This window comes from Chelmon rostratus, chromosome 20, assembly GCF_017976325.1.
Source record: "Chelmon rostratus isolate fCheRos1 chromosome 20, fCheRos1.pri, whole genome shotgun sequence".
Taxonomy (NCBI): Eukaryota; Metazoa; Chordata; class Actinopteri; order Chaetodontiformes; family Chaetodontidae; genus Chelmon; species Chelmon rostratus.
In genome coordinates, this window is record NC_055677.1 from 21,238,205 (window position 1) to 21,255,761 (window position 17,557).

Here is a 17,557-nt window from a genome sequence, read left to right on the forward strand (position 1 = left end):
ATGCTTGCATGACTGCACAGAAAACACTGTCTTGTCTGATAAAATGGGATGCATTGTTATAGCTGAAGCTACACAGCACTGTATAAAGTAGTTAAATCAGCTCCATCTCAGCTGGCTACAACTTTAGGATGCTGCTGATGTGTTAATGCCTTAGGAATAATATTCCATATAACATATAGCCCTTAAAAGAGCCAGCCTGCTGTATAATAAGTACTATAGTAAGTGTGCACTTACACTCCAGTCTGGTTCTGAATCTGAGTACTTCCTTCACCATTGAATAAAAAATGTATGTTTGGCCAGTAAGACACTTGGTGTGACTGGTGACCTCTCCATCATCTGAAGTAAAGTGTCAGTGTTATATTCAGTTTATTGTAATACAGAGTGACGACTTGTTGTGCAGTTGTCTCTCTGGTTGAGCTTGATTCTAATTTTAAAGAGCAGTTTTGTTGACCTCCAGTGGTTGAGCTGCAGTGTTTCAGAGGTTTACTCCAGGTTGTGTCTGCACACCATGACATCACTGTTGGGTGTGGTTAGATGTGAAACAGAGCACACCTGTGACCAGATCCAATCACAGCTACATCAGTGATGCTGAGTTTGGTCAGAGGTGAAGCAGACTTGAAGCTTTGAAGCAGAGAGGGCAGCGAGACACAGTCTGGTGTGGAGTTACTCTTAAAATCTCTTCAACGGGGTGCTTACAGGGTTCTGTTTCTTCTTTGTTTCCCTACCTCAGGTTTCACCTACTTCTACAAGGGCAAGGAGTACTGGAAGTTCAACAACCAGTTCCTGCGCGTGGAGCCGGGCTACCCGCGTTCCATCCTCAAGGACTTCATGGGCTGCGAGCTGACGCCCATCGATCCCGCCCGGCCGCCGACCGATGACGGCAACTCGGACGTGGTGATCGAGCTGGACAATGAGGCGAACACGGTGAAGGCCATCGCCATCGTCATCCCTTGCGTGCTCGCGCTGTGCCTGCTGGTGCTGATCTACACTGTGGTGCAGTTCAAGAGGAAGGGTACGCCACGCCACATACTGTACTGCAAACGCTCCATGCAGGAATGGGTCTGAAGCAGCAGAAAGAGATGAGAAGGTGGGGTGGCAGAAGAGACAGGTTAAAACAGGATGACAGCCCCCACTTCCACAGAGGAGGACAGTGGACTTTGGACAACTTTAGTGAAAACACATAGCCATGCCTCCTCCCTTTGGGTGATCTGATACCTTGGTTCAGACCCGTAGAAACAGCCAAACAGCCTGTCAGCGGTCCCTCACGCAGAAGGTGACCCCAGGACTTAAAGTCGACTTCGTGAGCCCCCAGCCTTTTTAACAAACAGGGGAGCAGGGGGACAGTTTGCCTGAAATGACCTTCAATCCCAGTCAAAAAAAAAAAACAGGAGGGTCGGCATCACTTTGTATCTCAGAAACTTGACTTCCTGCCCCGTTCTTCTTTTAATTCTTTGCCCGACTGCTCTTAATCAGAAGGAGGACTTTCAGGGGGACACGCACTCTTCCCACGGGGCACTGCATTGCCATCTGTCATATCAGGTTGTTGATTAAACAACAGTTTTATATTTTCTGATCTTGTCCCCCCCATTTCATACTGCGCTGAAAAGATAAACACGACTTAATCAATCCCCTTTCTGTTCTTTTTTAACGTTTTTATTTGAATTCTTTTCAGAAAGGAGGTCCTCACTGTTCCCTTTAACACGCTCCTGAGGAAGAGACCAAACTAAACCAAATAATCAATTTCTCTCCAAAGAGGATCACTTTTTTTTTCTTTGGCCTTTTCTTCCCCTCATTTCAGTTCATCCTTCCTTCTCTTCTCTGGATCCTTGCAGCGATTAAGAGTCGGGGAGCTCTGACTGTTGTGGCAGTCTGTTTGAGACACAGGGGCCAAATTATTCTGCAATATTTTAACTCGCCTTAATTATAGATCATACTACTTGTGCTTGGTTTGCTGTTCTTGGAGTTGTTGTTTTTTCAATTTGTAAACCGCTTTTGTTTTTATTTGTTTGTTTGTAACAGAAGCTAATTGTGAGCTTCCTGTGATTGGTTTTTCTTGATTTTATTACGTTACCCAGAATTCTCAGCACTGGCTTGCTGAGCCATTCTGGATAAAATATACAGTTAGGGTCAGCCTGTATTGAGAGTAATGTATTGTATCGTAAAAAGATGTCGGAAGGTTCTGGAGTTAAGCCACTATTTTTGTGTGTTAAGATATTTGTTACTGTTACTTTTATCATTTCCATCAACGGAAGTCAGGCTGATTATGAGCTTGAGAGTCTTGTTATTGGATTTGCTGATGTTATTTTGTGTCCTTGGCCCATATTCCCCTCAGTTTAAAGACGCGTGCATCCAAAATGGTCATTCTGTATGGTTATTTGTGAATGGACAGACCATTTTTTAAAAGAATCCTGTTAACTGCCTTGTTTGAGAGAGCTCACAGTTCCAAGAATGCTCTTGTCTCCTGACTGAGGACCCACAAAGTGAGACACCAAGTCAAGATCAGTGCCTGTGTCAACGTGCATGCAAGCATTTACATACTGTACATCCAGCCGGTTCTGCTCAATGTGGCTTTGGAACCCCTCAAAAGCTGAGGAGGAAGTTTTCTCTTGAAAATACTGTTTGCATTTATTTTTGTACATTTGAAGTGCACCCCAACCCCTTCCACCTTCCCTCCAGGTACAATTAAATCTAAGAAAAAAAACTAAGAGATTCTAGTGGTACATGTGGGAAATCTTTGGGAGATCTGATGAGTGATTGGCAAATCAAATTGGCCTCAACAAACCAACTAACCATAGGAAACATGTAGTGTTGTTGCCGTCGTGGCGAGCATCTTTGAATGTGTGTCTGTTTTCATGATCACATACTGCTTTTTCCTTTCTTTCCTGTTTTCTGCTCAAAACAAATTGGACATGTCACCATGACTTCTTTGTGTAAGACTTCGGGACAATGGGGAAACGTGTCCTGACAGAATGAATAAATTGATCAATATATGATTAAGCGCTGCCTCGAACTCTCTTCTCATCTTTGAACTTGTGTGGAGCGTATGTGTGTTCAGTGAGCATCCCTGCTGTTTGTACATTTGTCTCCCCCACGTCTGATTTTGCTGACTGTCTGCTTGCTATGTTTGTGAGCGTCTAGGTGTATGTTATCTGCAGCTGTTAGATGCTGTGAATACAGCAGGGTGGTGTTCAGTTTGGTTTGCATGCAGTCCGGATGGTGAAACTGGGCTTTGAAACTTGCAAAAAGACGGAACATGAACACCCAGAATCTGTGTTGAGTGCTCGTGTCCACCAACCAATTGATCTCATGACTATTTACTGAAAAACAGAAATTTAACATTCATGACACCACAAAATATGCCATGCTGTGCCTAATACTAACAGCAGCATGCTAACATGCTCACAATGACAATGCTGATTTGCAGGTATGTTAATCATGTTCACCTTAGTTTCGTATATTTGCGTGTTAGCATTTGCTACTCGAGTACAGCCAATGAAATCTATCTATTATTGGTGCATCTTAATTCCAAACAGGAACGCATTTGTCGTGTCCTGGACTTTTGGGTCGACGTTTTTTACATCAGCCACCAAAGAAATCCTGGGAAAAGTGTACTGTTAATGTCAGTTTACAGGCTAAATAGCTAATTAGCTGCTCAGCTGCAGCACACTAAACAGCGTGTAAACATACCCGCAAATGTCACCTGGGTGTGATTAGACGCTGGTGTGGTCTTCACTCTTCAATACCAATAACATGCTGTCTGCCCATGGCACGTATGCTACAGTGCAAGTACAGTTTGCCCTGCTGCCGTCAATCAAACACAGGCAGGGATGCGCCCCACGACCCTGCTGAAATGAAAAGGACCGTTTCTGCTAGACCTTTCTTCTTCCTTTTTCATAATCAAACTATTGCCAATGCATTTGAGTTCAAGCAACTTGTAACTTGGCTGGAACCAGTGTGTCCTAAGAGGACAGAGGGCTGGCACACAGTACATAAAGATATTGACTCAAACTGCAGAGAACTCTGAACTCCAGAGATAAACCCAGCCAGAAGCAGGAAAGAAAAACAAAAAGTAGCATTTGATCAGAGAAAACTGTACACATGTTGATCCGGGCCCCAGAGCTCAGCTCCTCTGGTGTTGTGTGTTGCTGTATTTTTGGGTGGCTTGTTTAAAATCAGTGCTTTAGATGTACGATCCCAGTGCTGCCATTTATTGTGCATTGAATGCGAAACAGGAGCCGTCTACCGCCCGCTAGTGTTTATTCAAGCTTTGCTGGGACACATTTGACATATAGTTACTGACAACAAAGAAGGTGTAAATCAAACCAGTTTACACAAACTGAGTCTGTGTATGTGTGTGTGTGTGTGAAATTACACTCTTAGGGATAGCAGTTCATTGGCTCTCATCGCAGGACTGTTCAGTGGTGAAATTGCCTCTCTGCTTTTAGACAAAGGCATTATATGGTCAGCTATGTTTAGACTGGTGCTTTTTCCTGAGGTTTTGTCTCATTGTCTATTCTCTCTCCATCCCTGCGAAGACAGACTTTGAGTGTCTGTTCCCTACAGATGTGCATACTGTATGTACTAGTCCTGTAGTAATGATACAACAGTTAAGTGTTAAAAAGCCAGTCAGCAGTCTTTCTTTTACTTCTATTTGTTAATCTGTGTGTACATGTGTGAGCGTGCTCTGAGCAGAGTGCAGTGTGGGTGTTACAGAAGTAATAAGTTGGTCCACAAACCCAATCTTGCTTTGCCCGCCTGTGCGTATCTGTATATCTGTGTCTGGCTTTTTATAAGTGAATCTCTTTCTGCATCTTGATCCTGTGCATGCTTACTGGACTGTGTGTGTGTGTGTATATGCGTGTGTGTGTGTGTGTGTGTGTGTGTGTGTGTGTGTGTGTGTGTGTGTGTGTGTGTGTGTGTGTGTGTGTGTGTGTGTGCGTGCGTGTGCGTGTGCGTGTGTGTGTGCGTGTTTGCAAGCATGTCAACCTCACAACTGGAGCCAGGACAAATCCCCGTGGACTCAGCAGCCTCTTTTGCGACTGCCAGGCTAAAACATTGGTGCTAAACTGACCGACACTGGCCAGGGCTGTTTTTCTATGGTGCTATTTTTGTCAGCCCTCCTCCTCCTCCTGTCACTGGTTCAAAACTTGAGTGATTACAACGAGAACCAAAGTAATAAATTTTCATTTAACCCGAGTCCTTACAGTGCACTGCTTAATGGCCCCCTCATAGGTTAAGGACCGTATATCCTCGTGGTGGTCATTAGCACGGCACAGTGAAGCAGCTGAAAGAAGCTTGTTGAAGGTCTGAAGGGGTCAAGCTGCTGCTCTGGCCCACATGAAAAAGGTTAAAACATATATAGGGAACACACACTGAGATTAATGGTTGTTTACTTGTACTGTGTTCTGCAGCAGGGAGGCCAGCGGATCTTCCATATTCAGAGACAACATTATAACATCGCTTGCCAACGACTCATGTTGCCACTTTCAGTTTTCATGTGTTTGTTGGATCATTCTGTTAGTCTGGTGACATTTAATGTGTGTACTGTATGTGAATGACATCCCAGCACCTCCTTTTCTGCTCGCTCAGTGTCAGAATTGACTCTGGGCTAAACCTTGGGTCTGTCAAGCTTTGGCTTTCTCCATACAGCAAAGCAGTGTGCATGGGGCTGTATTCAAAGAGTCGTGTACCTCTCTGCAACCAAAATCACAAGATAAGAGGTGTAAGGAATGAACATGAGCTATTGTTAGCACGTCCAGCCTACCTGCAGTAGTGATTGACCAAGAAGGAGATCATTAACCGACGAGGTTAGTTGTGCAAAAACGTTGGACGTAGGAAAAAGGTTGTGGCGGATGAAACGCAGCGGTTTCACCCAGGAGACTTACTAAAAATGAACACTGACTTATTATTGTAGACTCAGTTGACTGATTGTTCTCAGTTTTTAGGATGTATAAAGCTGCTGAATGGACACTGAGCCCTGCTCAGCGCTACATACTGCTCCACCCTGAGGACACACGTGAAATACCGCCTTACGCTTTTCCATATAATACTTGGGACTTGAGACACCTTGTTACAGGGTTCTCGTTTTAAAACAAGTCAGCTGGAAACACCACAAGCAGCCTTTTCAAGCATTTCATGGAGCTAGCATTAGCTTGATTAGCTAGCAAATCAAATCTGCTAGAAACAGCTGTCATTTCAGGCAGCATGTTCGCTGGCTGGACATGAGAAGCCAGCTTTGGTTCAGGAGGTAAATCTGCCACCGTTATCTGTAGAAACTGCACATGTCCCGTGTGAGAATGGAAAGCTTGACAGGCACAGCCGCCGTGGGGGATGGGGCATAGCGGATGGTCACTTGACCTGTCATGTCATGTCATGTATGGGGAGGCACTGTGGTGACATCCATTTAAGAAAATGTCTATTCTTTTTCTCCCATTTTTCCACTGAACGTCTCTCCGCATCGTTCCTCTGTTGTAGTTGTCTTTTGAAGCACTGCTCTGTCGATCAATAAACACATTTGAAAAGATGTTCCCATGCATCCTTGTCTTGTTCATGCCCGCGTCCATGCATGCATGGTCCCGACCCGCCGCCGTTCCCCTGCAGGAATACGGTCGAGCTTTCTCTGTCGTTATATGACAGTTTGGCAGGGAAAAGTTACAGATGATCCGCAAACTTTGCGGTTTCTCTGAAACACCTTTTCTTACAGGTATTTTAATATTAAACAGCCGTGTTGGGGATCTAAAATGTATTTTCTGTTAACTTTCCTTTCCAATTTTCTGATCATATGTTGGCCTTTCATGTCATTCCGCCCACATCAATTCAGAGAGTCTGTATCATTCCTTCATAGACGTGAACAGCCATGTAATGATTTTTTTTTCCTTCTTGTAGAGAAATAGATAGTTACTGTCACTCTGTGAAATGTGACAGATGAAAGCCATCTTCCAGTCTCCTCCTAGTCCATTCAGAGGCACAGAGCATTTCTCATACCACAGAATAGACCATCTTCATACGTCCTCCTCTGTGAGGACAAGAGAATTCAGACGGAGGATGAGACACTGAAGTTTCTAACACAGCACCATGTAATGACAGTGAATGAACAAATCAATGACACCTCTCTGCTGCAATACACCAGCTCTGCATCTGCAAAGAAATACCCATTTCTGTGTCTGCTGGCTTTGAATGAGCTGCTCAGACCAGACGAACTTGTAATCTGTTTCCAATTTCTATCATTTCCATCACTGGTTCCAAATGTTTTTTTCAGCTGCGCACCTTCTCGCTGAAATCTGCTTAGAATAACACCTACATGGGTATGAAAACATACTCAGGGCACACTGTACGTTCCAGACACTCAAATGAGACACATTATGCTTTTGTTGAAGGTTTTTTCTGCACTGTTGTAACAGTATTAGATTCTTTTTTGTAATTGCTGACATTTTGTTTAGATTTCCCACCATGTTTTGACGGAGAGCTTTCTGGTTTCTGATTCTCCAGCTGTCTCCGGCGCTGCTGTTATGCATGCTATGTTCACATCATTAACTGCAGTGGTATGGGGCTGATGGGTTGAACACAAAGGAAGAGAGGTTCAATACAAAACAGACGAAGATGAAGTCAAGAACTACTTCTTTTCTGTACTTTTACTTACTCCCTGTCGCGTCCATTTGCCATCCCTCCTAGTAAGCATTTAGCTTAATGATACTGAGGGCACAACATGGCACATCCAATAAATAGGCTGCTGAGGTTGGAGCCGCAGGCATTATCTTGATATGTAGATTAAGGTTATATAGATTATAAGGTAAGAATTATTGGGTGCATCTGCTCATAAAGCTCCATTTTCACCCCAGACTTCTGCAGGCTTATACCAACTACCAACACTACTACAGTTAATAAAAAGATAACAATAATGACATATTTCAGGAAAGGACGATGACAACTTGCAACTTAAATTTCGCCCAAAATTCATAGTTACTTTAGTTGTCATAATGGTGATTATATGTCTCTTTGAACAAGACTACAGCAATGCTAACAGCTGTGTGAGACATTTTACCATCTTAATTTAGCATTGGTATTTGCTGATTAGCACTAAACACAGGGATCACCAAAGTTATTACAATTCATCCTGAAGGAAATAAGAATCTCTGAGCCAAACATCATAGAAATCCATCGAATAGTTGTTGAGACAGCTTCCTCAAAATCATAAATGTCAACTCATGGAGGTGCTAGAGGAACAATCTGGTCAGGAAACGAGTAGGATTTATCCTCTGGGGACCAGGAATGTCATGTCATTCCAATTTCATGTCAACGCATCCAAAAGAGAAATTCAAGACAGGACCAAAGTGATGGACCATGGACAGACTGACATTACCACTCCTGGAGCCACACTGCTAACAAGACTGAGCATAGCTTTAAAAAATTACATTTAAAAAAGCAGCATCTTTTCCTAAAGAGGCCCCATTCCTCTAGATTCCACACAAGAGTAAATGTCTGGATATTTTAGTAAAACGACCCATTAAATAGTGATTTAGATGCAGGAACATTGGGACACAATTGAGCAGTTGAGTAGTTAATGGAGAGCTCACAGAGCTCAGTTGACTCATGTTGCCAGCCTTACACATCTATTGTACGAGCCCCTGTGGGCTTGTGTTTTCTCTTCTCCTGCACAGGTCACAAGTTCATATTTTGTAGCGTTTGTCCTGCAAAAACCAGCGCCGTGAGGGGCCTTGTTTTTAGACATATTTCAAACCATGGTCTCAGGTGGCCTTCGCAGCCATGCAACCTCAATTCACAGAAAAGGGCATCACACATATGACCCTGTCCTGCTCTGAAATATGAGCTCAAGGTTAAGGTCAACAAAAGATGCTTTACTTATTGTTGTTGTTGCATGAAAATGTCCAAAATGTCGACCTCAAAAGAGCTGAGGAAAACCAGCCTGACCTTCTGTTAACCTTATCTCAGCGAAGCATTTTATGTTTTGAAAGGGCTTCCCGATCCCAAAAGGTCTAAAAATTCTCTCCTATCCCTCACACAAATGTGTAATACTTCAAGTAGAGTAAACACATAGAAAAACATCCAATGTCAAGTTTTTCTTTTAAAAAAAATACAAAACAAAAAAAAGACAAAACTGGGGTTGTTTCTGATGAGGTCTGCTCGGTGTGTATTGGAGTGTCAGACATATTACAATAGTTACTACAGGATTTGAAAGTAACACAGCGAGTCTGATATGCGTAACTGTGTCAGCACATGCAGGCACCAGATCCGTGAAAAGCTCGTGGAAACGTTGTACTTTAGCTGTGTTTTACTGAAAAAGCTGTTTTGAATCACGGTAAGTAAACTGATTCAAGCGGTCATTTTTATTTTTAATGACAAGTTATGCTTATTGTTGCATGCGTCATAGTCATGATCATGCAGCAGATTAATTAGTACTTCCCTAACACATCCTGAAGTTTGTCACAGCAGACTTTTTCAGTTTAGAAGCAAGTCAGGTTTAACTGTCAGGATACTGTTACAGTATTTAAAATGTGTGTATGTCATATTGCATCAACGTAATATGCCACGGTGAGGAGCTACCTTCCCTCTTTATCTATTTGAAGAGAACTGCACACCAAACTCCATTCAAAAATTGCGATGTTGAATCACTGTTACCTTTTAAAAATGACGTGTTACATGTAAAAGTGTGACTTTCATACCAGCTCTCCCCTACCATAGCTGGGGATTAGCATGTCCAGCTATCTACCTTACTCTCTAACGCAGTACCCTAACCTAACCCAGTGTCACTTCAGACCACGCCATTTAATACTAGGCTACCTTATTTGTGGGGTGACAGGTTACGTTAGGATGAAGCATTCACTGTCTTCTGTTCCTTCATTGTGTGGGAACCAGCCATGGATGCTGCTACGGAGTGCGAGCTAACATTAGCAGCTCTGTCCAGCCTTTTGGTCTCGTTTTCAACTAGCTCATGAGGCTAACATCAGCAACAAAATCAACGGTCGCTGGGTAGGAGTGAGAATCCTGCTTTTGTCTTCCTCTTTGCGAAAAGAAAACCTGCTCAAAAAACACCATTAAATGACTTGTATTTATTCATATTTTAAAGTTAATATCAACTAGTCTGCAGAAAACAGCTTTGCCTGTTTCTCCTTCATGTTCTCGTTATTGGTTGAAATCTCCATAGAAGGCCAGGCTGATAAGATATCGTTATGAGACAGGTATGCAGGATAATGGCTCAGGTCAACACACTGTCAGCGGTGGACGCTGTGGAAGAAGGTCACGGCGGCATGAGCCGCTGCGGCGCTTTCAGCGGCTGCAGCAGATCGCATCTCTGTGCGCCAGGCTGCAGTCCCAGATGACTTGTCGTCCGTGGCTTTACCCTCCACTGTCCTCTGCGTCCCCGCGGGACTCTCATTAGTGAAGCAAACACATTCTCCACTCTGACTTCCATACAGACAGGAGGAAGGAGGAGATGGAGAGTGGGAAGTAATGATCCGCAGTGTCCAGGTAAAATTAGCTCCATTAATCACACCATTGATTGGTCACCTGCAGAATGCAATTCCCCGTCTCTGTCTCCTCCAAGAGAAGCAGTTATGAGCTCTGGAGACTGCCACGGATGTTTGCTTAACCATAAATGATATGATTTGATTGCTAAAAAGTCTTTGTTGAAACGTCTTTGTTTATCTGGAGGCTCTGTTCTTGCGCTTTTTGTGTTTTTCCGTCTTTATAGGAACAATCGATACCTGTCTCCTTGTAGATTAAGAAGAATCGGACTTGAAAACTTCCTCCATCCCGGGCTGATTCCAGAAAGTGGGACTCAACAGCAATTTGGCCGAAAACTTTTAAATCTCACTCTCTGCATCATCACCTTTGTCCTCTCTCCTTCCTCCCCCTGATAGATTTCCTGCCGGGTTCTTGACCCAGACACAATGAACTGTTTTCATTTTTTAGTGGCCAGATTCCAGAGTGGGAGTGAGACAGCTTTCCCCTTGATTGATGTCCACCTTTCAGAAAGATGTATGAGATTTCAAATGGAGGGGCTAGAGGGGCCATTACTATGCATCAACCATCAAGTGCCAAAATACCTGCAGAGACTTAAAAGAAACCTTTTCTTTTTCTAAACCTGTGCCAGATTGCAGCTTTTTTTACTACACAAATACAACGGCAGAAATGTAGGACTGCTTCATTTTTGCAGTTCCTTTCTGTCTTTCTTCCTTCAGCCTCTAATATTTTTATAAACAGCTTGTGCAGTGCAATGCAGCCACAGTTGCACCACCCCAAAACCTGTTTGATGCCTCTCTGCTCACACTCCTTATACAAGCTAGAACAGAGTGCTGTCAGTGAGGAATCACATGATCTGAATAAGATCATCAACTTGATTTGGGAATTAGGGAAGTGTACTCGGACTTCAGATGCCGCTTTAGATGCACATTTTACTTTCAAATTGTGGAGTTTTCTGTCTCTTTCTGTTTTTTTTTTCACACATTGCACATTCATAGAGGACAGTCCAGCACCTCCAGGGCCCGTATTAAAATTCTGCACGCCCGGCTGGCATACCGCCGCTGAACATGGCGCCATGAAGCTCACCCGCAGTTCTTTTGTTCATTATGAATTCCTTCTCTTCTCACCCACAGTTAGAAAATGAACAGCTAAAAAGGGATTTTCTACATTGCAGTTGTTCACCTAAATGGGTCTTTGAAGCAGCATTTGTAGAAATCAGACAGACAAACGTATCATTTAGGTTTGGTGGAAACAAAGACAGGAATGTTCTTTGGCATTTCAGTGCTGCACACCCCAAAGTCGCCGCACTGAACATCAAACACTAGCAAAACCGTCCACTTCCTCAGTGATGATTAACAACATAACATTTTTTGGACAGTGTGAAACCCTTGCATGTAATGTAGGTCAGGAAAACTCAGTTTGTCTTGTAGGACTTTGACGAGTACAAAGAGAATTATCAATATTGATGCATCGGAAGCTGAGCTGTCCTCATTTTTATCTATTTGGCCAAGCTCCAAAAATGTTGGATCCTAGATTTCCCATGATGTGTCACTGGTATCTTTAAAAAAAAGTCTCAAACCAAGCAGAGATAACCCTGATGACTTTGGATACAGCTGTTTTCATTACTAATTAGCACAAGTCAAAATGAGCAGACTGAAGTTTAGAGGAGTGTCCCTTTACTACAGATGCACTGAGGCTAAGAGGCTGCATCTGACCTTTACTGAAGTGGATACATGAGCATGAGAACACCAGAAGAGCAAAAATATCAGTGTATTTTTTCCTGCATGGATTCCACAGCTTCCTCTTCCAGTGATAACGTTTTATCAGCAGGAGACATAGGATACAATCTGTTCATGTTGAACACTACCATTTCTGAGGACCTCAGCAACAAATCGGTTAAATCAACACACCCCAGACATTTTCCCTTTTTTTCTCTCTTTGGTGATTATTTTCAGTGAGTGGAAACTCGGGTTCAGGAAGTGTTACGCATTTCAAACAGCCCAGAGAGGCTGGCTGCATGGCTACCCGCTGGCGGTCCACCTTATTTGCTTTCCCTTGCTTTGTCTCAGGCCTTGATGTGAAGATAATATGAGGGGCCTGCTCAGGACTTTATTTCACTGCTACAGCTATGATGGACCCCTGTTTGTTTCTGGGGACAGTTTCCTTCTCTGTGCTCAGCAGAATTTTACTCAAATCTCAGGCAATTAGGATAAGATCTATGGGAATTTATTAACCTCGAACACATCTACTGCTGCAATATCAAACATAAACACTGCACTCTCATAAGTAGACATCAGCATGGCTTATGTCTCAGAGGAATACATAAAGAAAAGGAAGTGGGAGTTAAAGTCAGATGACAGCAGGCTGTATGAGACAAACGACTGTGGGAAAGACAGCGGGAGCTCTGTGAAGCAGCCAACCTGACTTAATCGGCCCTTTGCAGAGGAGATGTGGGCTGCGGTCTAGTAATGTAAAGTGCATGTATGCTGTACTGTGTGATCACAAAGGAGCTGACTAAGGGCGATGAAGAGTGTAGCCACATGCTGTTCTACTTACAGGATGTATGGTCAGTGGACTGAATAGCCTGAAATATGTTTCTGCGTGTATGCAGCATGTGTGTGAGTGTTATGTCTGTGCTTTCAGTATGACTCATGAGTGTCCCGGTGTGTGTGTGTGTGTGTGTGCTTGCATTTGGCTTCAGCTGCCAGGCCACACACACAACTTACTCATGGCCTTTGGCTTGTATATGTGTAAGGCACATGGCCCATAGAGTCTAAGTCAGGTCAGCTTACAGGCATCAGATCACATGTATTCTCAGCCGTGACATGAACAAACACTCGGAGGGTTGCAAGGTGTTTGAAACTAGAAAAACAAGATTTATGATGGATTGTTGTAGGTGGACCTAGATTCAGTTTTCAGTTTACTTATATATACAGCAGTGGTGGAAGAAGTACTGAGCTCTTTCACTAAAATATAAGGAACAATACTGCAGTGTAAAAATACTCTGGAACAAGATGTCCAAAGTTTTATTTTGTACAAAAGTAGTAGTAGTTAGTTAGTAGTAGTATAGTTATAGTAAAGAACTCATTATACATAATGTCCTATTACAGGATAATGTATATTATGGATGCATTAATGTGTACATCATTCTAATGTTGCAGTTGGTAAGTGTGAGGCTGCTTTATTTAGGCCTACTTTATCCTGCGGTGAATGACACCATTTGGACATTTCTAGCATTTGGAAAGGTTACCCAAGATCTGGATCCTGGATCCTTGATGCAGTTGTGTAGTTTTTGAAGTACTGGCAGCATCCAGTTCCACTGATGTGTTGCTTCGTGTGCCTGATATCGATATGTGGGCTGGTAGGCTGGAGAAGGCGCTGTCCATCACAAACTGCCTGCTGTAGTTTTGCTCTGGATAATGTCCAGTCCAATGTGTGTGTGTGTGTGTGTGGACTGGGTGTTTCCCTGTGATCTTGATTCACATACACCTGCTTCCAGCGCCGATCAGCCACCACAGCTGCAGCTGATCTACAATCGTTTACCACAGGATAAAAACCTCCTCTCTGGTCTTTGTTCTCACTAGCCTGGTATCAGGTCTCGGACACTTTGCTAGCCCTTGATCTGGATTGCTGCTTCAGAGTTTGGCCTGGGCTTGTGTCTCAAATCTGCTACATCTGTCCAACTAAATTCCTTCTTACCGTTCAAATAGTCTTTCGTCAGTTCAGCCATTAATCGTAGACCTTAGCAGGCTCTCCTTAAATACAACTGTTAAAGCTCATTAATGCATCTTGTTAGAATGGACTAGTAATGGCAACATTACTACTGATAATATTTCGGCTTAAATGAATTCAACCCCTCTGCCTTATCAAACTCTCCAGTTGTGCTCCACTTGGCACAACTTTATAAATTGATTTAAGTCTTCAAAATGGAATTTAATTATTAATGATTTCAGTGGCAGGCAGGATAAAACTGTGCCAGTGCGCCGCAGATGGCTCTTTGTAGGAAAAACAGTAACAAGTATCACAGGACAGCCGTTCATTGAGCCTCTACTGTAAACTGGCTGCAGCTCAGTGTTGTCACCTGCACAGCGAGGACACAGAGATGTCTCTTTACAGTATAAAGCAGAGCTGCGGAACTGTGCCGCTCAGCAGACGGTGTGTATTTATAGTAAGGGGCTGTGTTAGCGGTGAGTAGCCGAGGCTCTCTGACAGAGTTACTTAGCAAACCCCTGTGGGCTCACACTATCTATCCCTTTTACAGGGAAGTCATTATAGAAGTGGATTATACACGACAGCAGAATCTCATTTCCAAACCTCTCAGGAACGCAGGCTGAAACGTTTGGATTAAAATTCTCGGGCAAAGCTTATTCCAAATATGAAACATAAATTTGCACTCAATCTAAAAAGCTCTGTACAGTTACATTTTTAACTCAGAGACATGTATTTATCAATAAGTAAGCTGCGTTTCTTAGCGGACAAGCCCAGCTCTATTAATTCACCCTGGACTGCGAGCCAAAGCCTCGGACGGCACTTCTTGTTTGATAACTGAAGGCGTCTCAGATTCTGATCTGATTTAATCTCTCCTCTAATCCCGCTGCACACACACACTTTGACCTCCCAAATTTATGAGATGATTATCCAACTGTCTCGTTTTCTCATTTCTTGTGTGTTTGGGAATTAAGGCTTCAGTCATGTCAAGAAAGTGGATTACAAACAGTGTATTCAAACACAGCTCCAAATGTGTTCAGATGATATTTAGTGTTGGGGTTTGATTGTCAAAGCAGCAGGTTTTTACTGTAAATCTTATATCAGCAAGTAAACTAAGCATTGGCCTTCATTTACTCTGACATAGAAATAACTGCTGTTTAATCGAAACACATTAACCCCAACTCAATATTTAGCTTGACTGCATTTGTGACGTGACCCAGCAAGGATGAAAGGATTTTGCAAAAGGGTCATGGACTCAGGGTCAGTCTTGACATTAAAAGAACAGTGAAAATGATGTGAGCTGGAGCAATTAAGATGACTAGAGATTAGCTCAGATGACAACCAACATGGCTGCGGCTAACAAGTATTTCCATTATTGGTTGATTTGGGGACTATTTCTTTTTAATTACTTGACTTGACTGTTTGTGCTAGTGCTTCTCCATACCTGTATTAACATGGTGGTCTAGCAGCAACAAGCCTAAGGCCGCAATTATGCACAATATTAACAATTTTTTTATTCCTATTCCTATTAGCCCGCTGCCTACATGCATTTATGTTGACGAGTGAAAAGTGACGAGTTATAGTGAAAAGTGATGAGTTGAAAAGTGACGAGTTATATTCATTAAAGAAAATTGATGAAGCTGATTTTGTTGTTGTTTTTAGGGTGATGATGCCATGACATATGACAGACATTCGAAGCTTCATTCAAAACCCTAACAGTAAAGCATGATATTCTGCACAGCCTTACATGTGTCTCATATATACTGTATGCAACTACATCTGAGCTTATTCTCATGTTTTTCTGATGGACATTACAGAAGTTGACCACGTCTAGTAGAGGCAGTGGGTTTCAGAAAAGGTCATTTGATGGCCTGTTGTACAGTCATTCAGCCTGCACAGTGACCATGACTGATAACTGTAATAATGGTGCATCTGTAGTTGCTTTAGCCTCACTACTTCCTGTCATAGCGACGCAATATTGTTGAGAAATGTAATAAAGAAATTGCCTTTATCTGAATCAGGTCATTCCTTCACTTGAGTGCTCTCAGTGGTCACAAAAAGTCCCCGTCTCTCCTTTATTGCCTTCATGAAAATTACTTCTATAAAAGAGGCTAATTAAAAATTGTACTAATTCTAACACTGACTATGGATCTTATCTTCGACAATCAGTGCATTGCGTCAAAAGCAATTAAGGAAACTGGATGGGCTAAGTTGGCTTTTGTTCCCAAGTCAGTTTAATTAGAGTGATGAATAGTGGAAGAACCAGGATCTAAATGCCATTCAGCACAGAACTCATTGGATGGAGGGTGTTTTGTGGAGTTTGAGAAAAACGCTTTGTCTTTGTCCTTTATTTCAAACACTTGAAATAGCTCTTTGGTAGTGCTTTGCCAAGGCGCTACGGTGGAAGACTTGCTGTGGAAGAGGAGGCCAAATATTAAATTATATGCAACATTTGCATGCTGTGATACACGGTCAGTCTTAAATAATCACATGAAGTTTATTTCTCCCTTCTGATTCACTTTAATTACTCCAGTCATGTCCTCATTTAAGTATGAATGCTCCCCTGTAGATGTAAATATTAAAAGGAACAGGGAGGCAGTCTCATTGGTCAGATAATGAAGATAAACACAACAAAGAGTCCATGCTGTAATTATATTGCAATATTTGAATCCCAGAGTATGTATTTATGCCATCTGTACACCTCTTATCCCTGAGCAGCATGTTCAGTGCCACAGTCCCATCTCTCCGTGGTCTGAATAATTCAGTCTCACTGATTCCTGAGGCTGTGGTCACTGTGGCCCTGAAGTGGACCCATAATGACTATGATTCATACTGTTGTATCATGGCTTTTATAACTACAACTCCGGTACAATGAGTACTGAATGCATTTACGTGCGCGTGTGAGTGTGTGTGTCAGCAAGAGAGAGCAAGACAAAGACATCTCATTTACTCATTTCTCTGGAAATATCGATCCAGCCCCGACCACTGGAATAGTTTCCACATTATACAAGTGGTTCAGTAATGGGTCCAGTTCTGAGGAATCCTCTTCTTGGCTTCATGTTGCAGTGATTCCCCTCAGTGACATCTGAACTGCTTGCAATGTAAACAACTGGAATGTCAACATGGGGTTTCCCATGAGTGATGCTGTGTTGTGCAGCGATGGGACAGTATGTTGAAAGCGTGTTTCTTTATCTGACACTGTATGTGGTGGATAAGAGATGGAAGGGTGAAATATTATTGAGCATTCTGTCAGTTATCTGGGACATTTTATATATATACTAAAAGTCGCCTGGTTATCCCAAATCAAAAAGTAATAATGTTATTGTATCTGAAGACACCAGGCTCGAGGCTGAAGGTTACATTAGCCTTT

At 42.7% G+C, this 17,557-nt stretch overlaps 1 protein-coding gene across 1 annotated transcript in view; it reads left to right on the top strand.

Moving 5' to 3' along the window:
• Positions 1-6,501, top strand: part of LOC121624306 (matrix metalloproteinase-16-like) — a 79,748-nt gene extending 73,247 nt beyond the window's left edge. The window contains exon 10 of the mRNA XM_041961967.1: positions 731-6,501. Coding sequence (XP_041817901.1) covers positions 731-1,065 — 335 coding nt within the window. The 3' untranslated portion in view covers positions 1,066-6,501. The remainder of the gene's footprint in view (positions 1-730) is intronic.
• Positions 6,502-17,557: the final 11,056 nt, after the last annotated feature.